The sequence below is a fragment of the Odocoileus virginianus genome, chromosome 17 (genome assembly GCF_023699985.2).
Source record: "Odocoileus virginianus isolate 20LAN1187 ecotype Illinois chromosome 17, Ovbor_1.2, whole genome shotgun sequence".
Taxonomy (NCBI): Eukaryota; Metazoa; Chordata; class Mammalia; order Artiodactyla; family Cervidae; genus Odocoileus; species Odocoileus virginianus.
In genome coordinates, this window is record NC_069690.1 from 9,312,399 (window position 1) to 9,328,968 (window position 16,570).

At 36.0% G+C, this 16,570-nt stretch overlaps 1 protein-coding gene across 6 annotated transcripts in view; it reads left to right on the top strand.

The window, feature by feature from the left end:
• Positions 1–16,570, top strand: part of GDPD1 (glycerophosphodiester phosphodiesterase domain containing 1) — a 62,570-nt gene that overhangs the window by 21,065 nt on the left and 24,935 nt on the right. For all 6 annotated transcript variants that reach the window (XR_011492098.1, XM_070478558.1, XM_070478559.1 and 3 more), the window contains exons 3-4: positions 9,494–9,629; positions 11,948–11,993. Coding sequence is in view for 5 of the 6 variants with exons in the window: in XM_070478558.1 (XP_070334659.1) it covers positions 9,494–9,629; positions 11,948–11,993 (182 nt within the window). In the remaining variant the exon portion in view is untranslated. The remainder of the gene's footprint in view (positions 1–9,493; positions 9,630–11,947; positions 11,994–16,570) is intronic.

Below are 16,570 nucleotides of genomic sequence, written 5' to 3' on the forward strand. Positions count from 1 at the left end.
ACCTTAAGTTATGAATTGGAGAAGGAAATGGCAACCCACTCCAGTATCCTTGCCTGGAAAATTCCATGGATGGAGGAGCCTGGCAGGCTACAGTCCATGGGGTCACAAAGAGTCAGACACAACTGAGCGACTTCATTTTCTTTCTTTCTTTAAGTTATGAATATGGCTCTTCTGGGATTCTTTGAGAATAAGAATTTTCCTTATTGATCTCCTAAATCTGGCTCTGGTAGTAACAGGCTCTCACTAGTCAGTTACTGAAAGGTATATGGAATGGAGCACTCAGGACCAAAGCAGACTGTTAACAGAAGGTAGAGGCAGAACCCCATTTATAATAAGCATGGAACCGAAAACTAGAAAATTGTACTACAAAGGTAGACACACACACTCACACGCAAAGAGCCAATAAACCCTGACTATGTAAAGTCTGGTTCTTAAGAGCTAATAAAACTAGGTTATTAAACCAGGCTGCTCTTGTGAGTACCCACAGGACAGCTTGATCCCGGTGGTATTAATGTGAATGGTAAAAGGAAGAAGCAGATTGTATTAGCAATTGCTGGAAGTGTAAGTTGGCAGACAATCAAAGTAATTAATCGGTGACCTGATTCTCATGATAAAATTTTTTAGAATGTCTAATTAATACAATACTAATTATCTCATCTCTGAAGTGGGAATAATGTAACCTTAATGTTTTGAGGAATACATGGGATTGAAATAAATCCTTTCACATAAAGTCTGTTGTAAGTTTTGATGCCTTGTTTATGTGGAGTTTGAAGTAATTTCACTTCTTTTAGAGCTAGAGTTTTTCTTTTCTTTTTCCAGAAATATTGAAATCTTGCCCTCCGTAACTTTTTTCTGGTTTGTCATCAGCTTATCAGAAATGCAGCTATAAAATGTCTGGTGTTTCAGTGGAAGTAGATACATTTTGTTATTTGTAGGAAAGTTTGAAGGCTAAAGTGATTAAAAAAAAAAAAGTTTTCTTTTCTCACTGTGTACCAGCTATTTGTGTATCGAATTTGAGATGACTTTATTAGAATAATTTACACATTGCCCTAGATACACTTACTATTGTTCTAAATTTTTGATTATTAGCTTCTTAATAAGAGGTAAGCATACAATAAATAAAAAATATTTTTTGTATAATTCCTAAACATTTCTAAAAACAGCCAACATTTCAGCTAAAGGTAAACTTCATACTTAGAAAGATTTCTTAGGTAATATGTATAGGTATTTTTAAATACAGGGAAATATATATTTAAATACAGGAAAATACAGATAACCCCTGCTTTTACCCTGGCAGGCAGATTTCCATCCACTGCACCACCAGGGAAGTCCCCTTTTATTGTTATTTTTTTTTCCCCTTTTATTCTTAAAATAAATAAATAAAAGCTAAAAGCTATACACAGTATAACAATATTTAAGGAAAATTTAAAATATAGAAGAATACTTTTACCAACCTAAAACCTATTTTTGCAAATTTTTAGATTTTATTTTTACACATCTGTGGTTCTAGCAAACACACAATTTCAAACAGTCTTTTTCAAAGGTGGATGTTCTTTAGAAGAGGACACATACAGTTCACAGTTATTTACTGTCTTAGTAAGAATTATTTTAATGAGCCAGGTTTGTTTTTCTCTTAACAGCTGGTGATAATCAGAGCACTTAAAGGGAAGATTATTTAAGAAATAGGGTAGCAGTGTGAGACTTTGGCACACGGCAGCATGTGGCCATTGGTTCTTTTGGAGTGGGATGCTGATGGGGTTGGATCATCAGAGGTAGATCAAGTAAGACAATTCTCAAGCAGTCAGCTCCAAAGATAAATTTTGTCAGACATATAAAGTGCATACATACACACATACACACTTTATTTTGCATCAGTGGGATCCTACCATGCCTACTTTTTTTTCATGTAGATATCCACAATGCCATTCCATTTGAGTGCTTTGATTCATTGATTCTTTGATGTATGATGTTCACTAGGGCTTCCCAGGTGGCTCTGTGATAAAGAATCCGCCTGACAGTGCAGGAGATGCAAGAGACACGGGTTTGATCCCTGGGTCAGGAAGATTTCCCTGGACAAGGAAATGGCAATTCATTTCAGTATTCTTGTCTGGGAAATCCCATGGACAGAGGAGCCTGGCAGGCTACAGCCCATAGGGTTGCAGAAAGAGCCGGATATGACTTAGCGACTAAACAATTCACTGTGACTTTGTTTTTGTTTTTTTTTAAAGAAATGAACTATTTTAATGGAAAGTGAAAATGAAATCGCTCAGTTGTGTCCAACTCTTTGCAGACCCCATGAACGGAGGAGCCTAACAGACTCCTCCGTCCATGGGATTCTCCAGGCAAGAAGACTGGAGTGGGTTGCCATTTCCTTCTCCTTCACTGTGGCTTTGGATCATCACTATGGACTGATGCTGAAGCTGAAGCTCCAGTATTTTGGCCATCTGATGCTAACAGATGACTCATTGGAAAGGTCCTTGATGCTGGAAAAGATTGAGGGTAGAAGGAGAAGAGGGCGTCAGAGGATGAGGTAGCTGAACGGCATCACCAATGCAATGAACATGAACATGGGCAAACTCTGGGAGATGGTGAGGGACAGGGAGGCCTGGCCTGCCGCAGTCCATGGGGGTCACAGTCAGACACAACTAGGCGACTGAACAACAACAATGGATCATCACTGATGAACATTTAGGTACTAGTTGGATGTTGATAACCAAAACATAGCTTCATTCTGCACATTTAGAAATGTGTGATTACCTGCAACATACCCAACATTGTGAACGTTGGAAAATATGAAACAAATACTCTTCCTCACTAGGAATTTACTATCTAGTTGTAGTGACATAACCTTATGCACAAACACTGGGAAACAATTTAAATGTATGGGAATATATTATACAAACTGTAATTTACCTGCTTTACATTTTTTCCTTCCTGCTTTCTCACTCTGCTCACTCAGCTCTTACTGTGTCCATTCTTGAATTTTAAAGAAGGAAAGGTTTTTTTCCCCTAAAACTCTCTCCCTGCCCTACCTACGTTTACTTTCTTTTTCATCTTGAAAATGTCATCTGTGGTAATTGATTCATAAAGTGCTATGTAAGCTTTTTACATATCCAGAGAGCTGTCTCTTTTCATTTATTAATTCAATGCATGCTGTGAGCAGCCCTGTGCCAAGGCACTAGGAATGCGACAGTAAACGAGCCATGCTCCAGACACCGTTTCCGTCTAATTGGGCAAGTAGGGGAAGATAAGTAGGTATATTCGAAAGAGTGCAGTAGGTACTCTGACTTAGTAAACACAGGTGGTGCAGGAAGTCCTGGCAATTTGTCAAATAATCAGTAAATAGGCTACAAAATCCAGTCTGGGATGTGGCGGGGGGCAGGGCAGGATTAGGGAAGGTGTCCTGAAGTCCTAGTTTCTTAGTTTACACCTGAAGAACAAGTAAGAGTTAGCAGACAAGGGGAAGAAGAAAGACTTACAAAGCTGTTATTGTGGGACTTCCCTGGTGGGCCAGTGGTTAAGACTCCCCGCTCCCAGTGCAGGAGGCCCAGATTCAGTCCCTGGTGGGGAAACTAGATTCCACAAGCTGCAGGTATTAATAAGACCCGGCACAGCCAAATAAGTATCTATTTTTTAAAAACTGTTATTTAAACTGTTACTGTAGTGTGTATAATATACATTTGGTATATGCACAAATCTTTAAGTGCACAAGCCCAAATAATTTTAATATACATATACACACTCTTGTGATCACCACCCAAATAAAAGTATAGAACATTTCTAGCACCTCTGAGGGCACCCTTGTGGCCTCTCCCAGTCTGTACTCCTTTCCCCTAGATAACCATTATTTTAATTTCTATTACAATCGGTTGACTTTTTTCTGTTCCTGATAACATAAATGTAATCATACAGTATTTATACTTTTGTCTTTGGCTTTTCTTTCTTTCAATTTATATCTGTAAAATTCATCCATGAGGTGTGAAATAATCTTGTACATGTTTTTTAATGGTCAAATAAGTTCATCTCTCTCAGAAGATACACACTTAGCAGAAGTTGAATTGCTGTGTCATAGGGTGTGTGTGTGTTAAGTCACTCAGTCGTGTCCGACTCTTAATGACCCCATGGACTATAGCCCACCAGGCCTCCCTGTCTATGGAATTCTCCAGGCAAGAACACTGGAGTGGATTGCTTTCCCTTCTCCAGAGGTGTCATAGGGTAGGTGGCTATTTTTCAAAGGATTTTACCAACTTACACTCCCATCAGCAATGTATGAGAGTTCCAGTTGCACCACTGTCTTGCTAACTTATTGTCATTCCTTTTAAATTTTAGGCATTCTGTTGCATGTATAGTGCTGTCTCATTGTGGTTTTAATTTCTGTTTCCCTGTGGAACTTTTATGTTGAACACCTGTTCATAAACTTATTGGCCAGTTAGAAATTATCACTAGAGAAGTGCCTGTTCAAGCTTGTGTCTGTTATTTTATTGTATGTTGTTTTTCTATGAAAGACATTCAGGCAAAAGAAATATTTAGAGCATGGGGCTGCTTGGAATGTAGGAGCAAGGTGGGAAGGAGATGTAGAGAGCTAATGTTATCACTGTTTTGCAAATAAACTTAGAGAAGCTAAATAACTGCCCGAGTCAGAAAGATAAAGACCATTACAGTATACTAACACATATATATGGAATTTAGAAAGATGGTAACGATAACCCTATATGCAAAACAGAAAAAGAGACTCAGATGTATAGAACAGACTTGTGGACTCTGTGGGAGAAGGCGAGGGTGGGATGTTTCAAGAGAACAGCATTGAAACATGTATATTATCTAGGGTGAAACAGATCACCGGCCCAGGTTGGATGCATGAGACAAGTGCTTAGGCCTGGTGCACTGGGAAGACCCAGAGGGATGGGGTGGAGAGGGAGGTGGGAGGGGGGACCGGGATGGGGAATACATGTAAATCCATGGCTGATTCATGTCAATGTATGACAAAAACCACTGCAATGTTGTAAAGTAATTAGCCTCCAACTAATAAAAATAAATGGAAAAAAAAAAAAACTACAGGAAAATCTAAAAATAAATAAATAAATAAATAAACTACAGGAAAATCTAAAAAAAAAAATAACTGCCCAAGTAAGTGGCAGAGTCAGGATTTGAATGCAGGTTCCCATATCTGTGCTTTTTTTGTTTCCAGCTTTATTGAAGTATAATTGACAACATTTTAATGTATTCAGAGTGTCACAATGTGATGAATGATAAGTGTGTATACACTGTGAAAGGATTCTCACCAAATTAACACATCCATTACCTCACATATTTACTTTTTTTTTTCCTTTTCAATGTTTGTTCTCTTAACCACTGTGGTACGCCTTCTGTATCAGTCATAAGATCTTAGGGGGAAAGAAACCTTAGCAATTATCTGTTCTGATGTTTTCAAGCTTTTTATTTTTTGAAAGACAATTAAAATATTTTTGTTTTATCATGGTAAAATGTACATAATGTAAAAGTTGCCATCTTAACCATTTTTAAGTGTACAGTTCAGTGGCATTAAGTATATCACGTTGTTATACAACCATCACCACTATCCATTTCTACAAATTTTTTTTTGTTTTTTTGAGAAATAATTGACATACAATCACTGTATAAGTTTAAGACATACAACATGATGGTTTAATTTACATATATTGTGAAATGACTACCACAGTAGGTTAAGCTAACCTTCATCCTCTCTTATTGACACAATAAAAAGAATAAAGGAAAAAATTCTCCTTGTGAAAAGAACTCTTAGGATTTACTCTCAACAGTTTTGCTGTATATCACAACAGTTAGCTATAGTCATTATGCTATACATTACATCCCTAGTACGTATTCATCTTATATCTAGAAGTTTGTAGCTTTTGTCTCCAGAACTTTTTAATCATGTCATATTAAAACACTGTACCCGTTAAATAACTCCCCAGCCTCCTCACCCCACAGCCCTGGTTAACCACTATTGTTGTTGAGTTGCTTGGTTGTATCTGATTCTTTGAGACCCCATGGACTGTATGTAGCACGCCAGGCTTCCCTGTCCTTCACTGTCTCTGAGTTTGCTCAAACTCATGACCACTGAGTCAGTGATGCCATCCAACCATCTCATCCTCTGTCGCCCCCTTCTCTTGCCCTCAATCTTTCCCAGCCTCGGGGTCTTTTCCAGTGAATTAATTCTTTGCATCAGGTGGCTAAAGTATTGGAGCTTCAGCTTCAGCATCAGTCCTTCCAATGAATATTTAGGGTTGATTTCCCTTAGGATTGACTGGTTTGATCTTGCTTGCTGTTCAAGGGACTCTCAAGAGCCTTCTCCAGCACCACAGTTTGAAAGAATCAATTCTTCGGCATTCAGCCTTCTTTATGGTCCAGCTCTCACATCTGCACGTGACTACTGGAAAAACCATAACTTTGCCTATATAGAGCTTTGTCAGCAAAGTGATTTCTCTGCTTTTTAATATGCAGTCTGGGTTTGCCATAGCTTTTCTTCCAAGGAGCAGGCATCTTAATTTCATGGCTGCAGTCACTGTCCTCAGTGATTTTGGAGCCCAAGAAAATAAAGTCTGCACTGTTTGCATTTTTTCCCCATCTACTTGCCATGAAGTGATGCAACTGGATGCCATGATCTTAGTTTTTTGAATGTTCAGTTTTTTCACTCTCCTCTTTCACCTTCATCAAGAAGCTCTTTAGTTCCTTTTTGCTTTCTGTCACTAGGGTGGTGTCATCTGCCTATCTGGGTTACTGATATTTATCCCAGCAGTCTTGATTCCAGCTTTTGTGAGTTATCCAGCCTGGCATTTCACATGATATGCTCTCAATATAAGTTAAATAAGCAGGGTGACAGTATACAGCCTTGACTCACGCCTTTCCCAATTTTGAACTAGTCCGCTGTTCTTGATGACTAGTCCGTTGATGCTGCTTGATCTGCATACAGGCTTCAGAAGACAGGCAAGATGGTCTGGGATTCCCGTCTCTTCAAGAATTTTCCACAATTTGTCGTGATCCACATAGTCAAAGGCTTTAGTGTAGTCACTGAAGCAGAAGTAGATGTTTTTCTGGAATTCCCTTGTTTTGTCTGTGATCTCATGGATGTTGGCAATTTGATCTCTGGTTCCTGTGCCTTTTCTAAACCCAGCTTGTACGTCTGGAAGGTCTCGGTTCACGTACTGCTGAAACCTAGCTTGAAGGATTTTGAGCATTACCTTGCTAGCATGTGAAATGAGTGCAAACCTTCTTTGGCATTGCCTTTCTTTGGGATTGGAATGAAAACTGACCTTTTCCAGTCCTGTGGTTAATGCTGAGTTTTCCAAATTTTCTGGTATATTGAGTGCAGCACTTTAAGAACATCATCTTTTAGCATTTGAGATAACCACCATTATACTTTGTTAAATAAACTGTCCTAGGTACCTTGTATAAGTAGAATAAAAAAATATTTGTATTTTTGCTTTTGTTCACCTAGCATAATGTCTGCAAGGATTATCAATATTGTGGCATTTGTTTTTCTTTTCCTTTTTTCCTTCCTTCCCTCTTTTCTTTTTTATTAATAGTCTTTTGAATGGGAGTGAAGTATTTTGATTACATTTCTCTAATGATTAATGATGTTGAGCATCTTTTCATGTGCTTATTGACACATCTTCTTTGCAGAATGCCTATTCATTTCTTACTCTGGTTGTTTTTCTTGTTGTTTCAGTTTAGGAATTCTGTGTGTATTGTAGATGTTAATTCTTTATCAGATAGATAGGTGATTTTCCCATTGTGAGTTGCCTTTTAGTCTGTTGATGTCCTTTGATGCACAAACTTTTAAAATTTTGAAGAAGCTCAATTTGTCTATTTTTAATTTTGTTGCCTGTGCTTTTGGTGTCATATCCAATAAGTCATTGCCAAGTCCAGTTCAGTGAAGCTTTTTCTGTATGTTTTCTTCTGAGTTCTTTTTTTTTCCACTTTAGGTCTTACAGTTCTTTGATTCATTTTGAGTTTATTTTTGGCTATGGTTTTAGGTAAAAATTCAAATTCATTCTTTCACGTGTGAATATCCAGTTTTCTCAGCACTATTTGTTGAAATGACTGCCCTTTCCCTATTTAATAGTCTTTGCATCCTTGTCAAAAATCATTTGGCCATATATGCTAAGATTTCTAGACTCTGTCTTCTCTTGGTCTGTATGTTGTCTCTGTGCCAGTACCACATTGTTTTGAAGCTTTGTAGTAAGTTTGAAATTAGAAAGTGTGTGTCTTCCAACTTTGTTCTTTTTCAAGATTGTTTTGGCTATTTGAGCTTCCTCGAGCTTCCATATGAATTTTAGGATAGATTTTCTATTTCTGCAAAAAAATCACTGAAATTTTGATAGGAGCTGCATTAAATCTGTAGATCAATGTAGTATTTACATCTTAACAATATGAAGTGTTCCAGGCCATGAACATGGGGTGTCTGTGCATTTATTTATATCTTCTTTAATTTCTTTCAACAGTGTTTTGTAGTTTTCATTGTATAAGCTTTTCACCTCTTTAGTTAATTCCTAAGTTTGTATTCTTTTTGATGCTGTTGTAAATGAAATTGTTTCATGATTTCTTTTTCAGATTTTCATTCTTAGTGTACAGAAATAAAAGTGATTTTTGTGTTTTTGTTTTGTATTGAAATTTACTGGGTTTTTTTTTTTTTTTTTTAGTTTTGACGTAGTGTGTGAAACCTTTTTATCTACATATGAGACTTTGTCATCTGCAGATAGTGATAACTTTACTTCTCTTCCAATTTTGGTGCTTTTTTTTTTTCTTGCTTAACTTCCCCGACAGAGTTTCTGATCCTATGCTGAATTTAAGTGGCTGAAGTGGGCATCCTGTTTTGTTCCTTAAGCTTTCATTTTGTAGTTGTGGAAATATAGGCCCAGAGAGGGGCATTTACCCACCCAAAGTTACACAGCAAGTTCATAGCAAAGTAGGAACTGGTACCCAAATTTCAACTTCTGGTCCAGTGTTCTTTCCTTTATATTTGTGTTGTTGTTTAGTCACTAAGTTGTGTCCACCTCTTTTGAGACCCCATGAACTATAGCTCACCAGGCTCCTCTGTTCATGGGATTTCCCAGGCAAGAATACTGGAGTGGGTTGCCATTTCCTTCTCCATGGAATCTTCCTGACCCAGGGATCAAACATACGTCTCCTGCATTGGCAGGCAGGTTCTTTACACACTGAGCCACCAGGGAAGCCTTTCCTTTAGTTTGGGTTGCCAAATTAGGGATTGCTTGTTATGGAAAGGAGGCAACATGAGTCTCTTATTTATTCTAAGTTCACATAGAATATTTTCATATCAGTTATTCATAATAAACAATAATCTTGAGAAATTTTAGTATTATGGGATTTTCTGCTATTTTGATGTCACTCTGGTCTTTTTCTTGTTTTTTTTTAATCTTTTTCATCTAATGTACGTAACCTAAATGTTTGCTTATGTTTCAGAATGTCATTATTTTTCTTTGTGTTTCTTCAGCGCAGTTACAATTGGAACTGATATGTTGGAATTGGATTGCCATATCACAAAAGATGAGCAAGTTGTAGTGTCACATGATGAGAACCTAAAGAGATCAACAGGGGTCAATGTAAACATCTCTGATCTCAAGTACTGTGTAAGTAAAAATGCATGATAAACTAATAACTAATAGGTATTTTAATAAGATTTTTTAAAATGGTAAGTGCCAGATAGCGCTTCAATAAATAAGGAAAAAAGTTAAAGATTAATGAATGTCAAAGGAAATTTAAAAAACTATTCTGACTTCCAGTGAGAATTTGTATTCATTACATACATTTGTGAAGACTTATTTTGATAAATGTTTCAACAAAATTACCGAAGTCCTCAAATGTAAAACTACTGAAGTTCAACTTGTTGCAAATATTCTACAATTTATTTGATTCAGATTATATATATGAACTAGTTTTAGTCTTCAGGAATAGGAAAAAATCCTTTTAAAAATCTGATTTTAGTAGTTTACATGCTCATTATAGTAAACTGATAAATGGAAGAAAAACAATGCCTAATTCTACCACCTAAAGGAAACTTATGTCAACAGGATGCTATCTTTATATATACTCTGAATGTCTTTTACATGATTGTGTTCTCATTGTATATTATTTATATTGTATTTTTAAACACTTTAACATTATGGCATGACATACATTTTTTTCCCTTTTTTTTAATAGACTTTTATTCTTTAGAAGTTATATCCACAAAAAATTAATCAGAATATGTAGAGATTTCCCAAATACTTTCTGACCTAACACAGATACAGCCTCCCTCGACTATCAGCATCCTGCTCCATAGTGGAGCATTTGTTATAGTTGATGAACCTACACTGATACATCATCACCACCCACATAGCTTGCATTAGGATTCATTCTCCATGTTGTATATTCTATAGGTTTTGATGTGGCATACGTGAAAATAACTTGTATCCACTAATATAATGTTACACAGCATGGGTTCCCTGTCCTAAAAATTCTCTGTGCTCTAGCTATTCATCCTTCCTGCTCCCCAACCCCTGACAATGACTAATCTTTTTATTGTCTCCATAGTTTTGTTTTTTCCAAAGTATCATACAGTTGGAATCATACAGTACTTAGCCTTTTCAGATTCTATGCTTATTTTTCATAAATGACTGAAGTTATTATACTGAGTGGATATATTGTTATTTTTAACGATTCCTGGTTTGTTGGGTATTTGAATTAGTTCTGCTTTCACCATTAGGGGTAACATTGTACTGAACATCTATTTATATGTGTGTAAAGATAAAGTTTTGTAAAAATAAAATTTTCTCTATATTTAAAGTTATTTCCTGGTACTTTGCTGGTGGTCCAGTGGTTAAGACTTCAGCTTCCAATGCATAGAGTGTGGGTTCAATCCCTGGTTGGAAAGCTGGCATCTTACATGCCTTGCAGCCAAAAAAACTAATATTGAAACGATATTGTAAAAAATCGATAAAGACTTTAAAAATTGTTCACATTTTAAAAAATCTTTAAAAATAGTTCACATTTTTAAAAATCTTTAAAAATAAAAAAAATAAAGTTATTTCACCAAATTAGCTCTCAGGCTTCCCTGGCAACTCAGAGAATAAACAGTCTCCTGCAGTGCAGGAGACCTGGGTTTGATCCCTAGATCGGGAAGATCCCCTGGAGAAGGAAATGGCAACCCACTCTAGTATACTTGCCTGGAGAATTCCATGGACAGAGGAACCTGACAGGCTATATATAGTACATGGGGTTGCAGAGAGTCAGACATGACTGAGCGACTAACGCACACACACAAATTAACTCTCAGCAGGGAAATTACTGGGTAAAAAATCAGGAATATTATAGTTGTGGGTTTTTTTGGCCATGTGACTTGTGAGATCCTAGTTCCTTGACCAAGGATTGAACCCGGAACCTTGAGGCAGAAACACAGAGTCCTAACCAGTGGGAGCACCAGGGAATTCCCAATAGTTTCTTAATATGTATTGAAAGTTGCTGTTGCCAGCTTGGTTTTTAAAAGTGTTCAAAAGACTTTTTCTATCTGATATTAAAAGAATTTCCATTTTGCCACACCCTTACCATTTTGGGGCACTATATATATATAACAAAGAATTTCCTGATTTGCTAGATTAAATTTTAATTAGTATTTCCTTATTAGTGAGTTTGAAGATTTTTTTCTTTATGATTTTTTTTCCCTTTGAATTGTCTATTGCTGATATTTTGTCTACTGAGATCTTTGTGTATTTATTATTGACAAATGGTTTGTATTAGTACAGATTTCCTGTAAGTCATGAAAGTCAGTAATTATACAGTCAGTTTGCTGCTGGGGCTGTTCTGCTAGAGAGTATTTTTCAAAGAAGCAAATCTTTATTTCTTAATGTTAAGATGCTAAAATACTTTTTATTTTTTGAGAGTTAACTTTTTTCAATCATATCTTTTAAAGGAACTCCCACCTTACCTTGGCAAACTGGATGTCTCGTTTCAAAAAGGTAATAATTTACATTTGCAGACAAAATGTTTACACTAGCGTATTCATTTATGAATATACTAAGTATTCATTTATGTTGAGAATTAGAAATACATGTGTATTAGCTTGTGATAAGAAATTCTAACTAAAAGTATTTCCCTCAGAGCTTGTTTGTGCAGGCCTACAAATCTGAAATCTTGATGGCTATCTAAACCTGAGGTGATGATGCTCAAGGATTTATTAATTGACTCATTCTATCTAAATTTAGTCCATTTAAGTCTGAATATTAATTATGAGAAACCCAGATATTATTAGGGATACTTTGTACTTCTAAAGCTTCAAATTCTAGAATATTACTATAACTTGTAGTAAATAATCCATCATAAATAAGAAGAATAAATGAAAAGAAATTAAAGGGACCCCTTTCGGATCCTTGCCAATTCTGTAATTTTTTCATTCTATGCTATTTAGCTACTCCGTATTTTAAATCAGTAAGAGAATTCCGTTAGTCGAATAAACCATCCATTTCCTAGTCATCTTCATTTTCTAATCAGCAAGATAGTTTTTTTGTTTTTTTTTTTCTTTTGAGGGAACATTTCTCACAAAGAGACATGTCCCTTGGTCCGATGTGTTAGTTAGGTTAGGATGGAAAATACACCACCTCGAGTTACAGGTGCTGAGCTCCCTTCCCTTGACAATTCAACCTCATGTTTTGAGTGATTCACATGTAGCCCAGGAAAACTGCATGATGTTCTTGTCGTGGTCCTTGGTAAAGCTTGCATATAGTGGAAACCTTGGTTAAACATCAAGGATCTGTTGATATTAATTTTCAAAAAGACCTGTAACCACTCTGTGAGCTAAACTTAAAACTGGCCCATGTAATTTCTCCTTGACTGAGAAAGCTTGCTGCTGTTGAGTCACTAAGTCGTGTCCACATCTTGGCGACCCCGTGAAAAAACCGTAGAGAGCCAAATAAAAATCAGAAACCTGTTTGCATGGGCTGTCTCTACAGGACGTTTCAATCTGATGTTTGTGGGGTTTTTTTTGACTTTGCCTTCCAAGTAAGTACCATTAAGCTTTTGCTGATTTGATGAAACACCTTTCATTCTTATAATTAGTAGGATTATAACTTGCAAAACTATTCAGTACTGGTGCCACTTGTGGAGTTGGAAAAGTTAACAAAATTTCCTAGGTGAAGTTTTTCCCAATTTTTCCTTTGTAAAGAGCAAAGCCAAAGCCTCACAAAGTTTATAAGATGCTTTGAGAAAAAAAAATTTTTCCCCTGGTTTTATATCTCCCAGATAAGCCATAAAACTTTTGAAAGGGAAGAGACCTTTGAAATCATCTAACCCTGTCTCCTCTTGTTACAGAAAGTAAACTGAGTCCTAAATGTGTAAATTTCCTTGATTAAGGTCATATAACAAGAAAATGACAGACCTGGGATTTGAAAGTAGGTCTTCTCCTTACCAGGCCAGTGTTCAGCTATCTGTACTGCCCCTCTAGCTACAGAGTCTCTTCAAATTGCATGTTAGTAGCAATGCCATGCACTCTCAAATTTAATGATTAATAATAATTAACCTTCATTCTTATTGTATTCAAGTCAAGTAATTAGCTTAAAGGCTGTGCCTCAAACGTGAGGTTTATTGTATTTGAAACAGACTTCTATATAGTACTGTAAAAACTTGACTCAGATTAGGCAGAAAGTTGTTCAGTTTTTTTCCACTTCTATTCCCCTGCCTGGAACTGTTGTTTTCTTCAAATACTGGAGGAAGAGAAAGAAAAAGGGGAGAGGGAATTAACCCTCAGAGGAATACAGATTTTAGGCCTCTTGCTTTCTTTGTGGTTCACAACTTAAGTGAAGAAGAATTAAGTGTTTTCTTTTTAAAGGTGCTTTGATGTACCACGGGCTACATTAAAAAGTAAACTTAAAGGAGGAACATGAAAATGTGTTAACCAAAGGGTTTATTTTTATCTGTCCTGCTTACTTGAAAATAACCTCTTTTCCATGGAAAATACATAGTTTGGATCTAGATTTGACTGTAGTGATCTGTTTTAAAGTTCTAGTATGCTTCAGAGCCACTTCATGTGTTCCATCAACCAGCACATCCTATGGCATACTCTAAATCTAGCGTTCATGTTTTCATGTTATTTTCCTCTTTCCCTTTTGGTAGTATTTCCCCGCTAGTTATTCTCTGCCTGCAACAATATTGGGGACAAACTTCTTCCTCCAACTCTTTATTCTATGCTGAGTCATCTAATTTAAATATCTTCACATCGCTTTAACACACATTATTCTCTTAGCATATTTTCATTTCCTTGTTTTCCCTCCCACTGTTTGATTCAATGTTATTCTTACTGTGTAATGTGTCATGTTGCTTTTCCAAAGTTAGTTTTGTCTGACCTTTTTCTGAGTTGATCCTTGTGTACATCTTACTTAGGTGTGAATAGCTATTGTCTATGGTAATTCTTTGGACTGCGAAGTTAGTTTTTCCACATTGAATAAGCTAACAAAAATCTAACTAGAATGGCATTGCCTAAATAGAGCTTTCTGTACTGATAGAAATGTTCTACATTTGTACTGTCTGATACAATAGTCAATAGCCACATGTGACTGTTGAGTACTTGAAATGTGAATAGTATACCCAAGTAACTGAATTTTAAATTTTATTTAATTTTATTTATTTATTTATTGCCACACCATGCAGCATGGGGGAATCTTAATTCCCCCACCAGGGGGGGTGGAACCCATGCCCCCTGTAATAAAACAGCAGAATTCTTAACCACTGGGCCACCAAGGAAGTCCCCTATTTCATCTTAATTTAAATAGCCCCATGTGGCCAGTGGCTGCCATGTTGGACTGTAGAAATAGAACATCATGTTCAGACTTTTTAAATTATAAGTAACAGAGAGCAGTTTACACTAGCTTAAGGGGGAAAGAAGACATTTATTTTTACCATTAACTCTCTAGGATATGGTGGATCTGATATTAAACATTATGGGATCCTTGGGCACATAAAAGGACTATTTTGCTTTATTCCATTGTTCTGCTTCTCTTGGGTCTTACCTTCTTTTACTATAGATGAATTTTGCATATGTGGCAGGAATATGATCACTGACAACTATAAATTCACATCCTGCCTGCACTCTGACCCCTGCCTGTACTGTGACGTTACTTACGAAAGGTTCTAGAGAAAGGCACTGATTGGCTAGACTTGGGTCATGTGTCCATCTTGAACTGTTCATGTGGATAAAGGGACAGGCTATTACAATTGGCCAGACCTAGGTCATTTGCCTACTTGTGAGAGTGATCGGGGAGAAGGTCCTGTTTTTGACAGCCCAATCAGAACAATTTAGAATGCAGGAGATGCGATTTTCCTAAGGAAGAAAGGGTGCTGGTTAGATAAAAACTATAGCTAAATTTTTGTGTATTAACATAATTAATTTTTATAGTTCAGTTCTATAGTCTGAGTCCAAACTCTTTGAGTTATCAATACTAGAAATCCATCTGAAAATAGTTTGAGAAGTTTATAAGAATAATTTATTGTTTTCTCATAACTAAAAAGTCTAGAGGTTATATGCCTTCAAACAACTGATTCCAGTTGCTCAAGCAATAATTTGTCTGTCTCTTATTTCCATTTCTTTGTTCCATTTTCATCATGTTAGCTTTGTTCTCAAGTACATCTTCTTCACATAAAAATGGACCTATGATAAGTTCAAAAGTACAGGATCCGTTTTAGGCAACATCTCCTGTGGTCCATATTTTTATGCTTAAAAGGTTATGTGCTTTCTCTGTGGCTGGGAGACAAAGCCAAATGATTAACAGTCCCATCAGAATGACCCAGAGCCCCATCTGAATTATAAGGCATAGTAAAAAGACAGTAAGAATAAAATACAGAACAGACAAAATGATAACATATTTTTTCTTTTTTTTTAATATTCCCATTCCCATGCTGCTTTTCACACGAGCCTGTATTTTAAAAAGTTTTAGAACTTGGACTTAAATTACTTTTTTTGATATGCTTCTTTGTTTTGGTTTGCTGTACCATAAGGATGAAATGAAGGATCTTTCACAATTTTGTTATTCACATGTTAGTGGAATTGAAGTTTCAGGTGGAAGGGAAAATTTTATAATAGTTATATAGTATGTTATATAAGTAATTAGAGAGCAAATGGAATTAAGGAAAGAATAAAAAAGGCCTCAGAAAATAAAAAGAATGATTAAAAATCCTCTTCTGATTTTTCATGACTCAGTTTTCTTTGAATAACTGCATTGATATAATTCTTCAACCCATTACTGAATTAGCATGCATTTCCCTTGCCTAACCATATTATTTACAGTCTCTGAAAAATTCAATGATGATATCATAGCAAAACTTTATTTATTTTTTTTAATTTATTTATTTTAATTGGAGGCTAATTGCTTTACAATATTGTAAGCAAAACTTTAGAAACAATCTCAATATCCAGTAGTAAGGTCTAGGGAAGGAAAAATTTTTTTCTTCTTTTCTTTTAGTTTCTCATCTGGACTCTGTAACAAAAAAGATTAACGCGAGAAAAATAGAAGTTTATTAATGTGTATGTGTCATGGAGGAAGCTCAG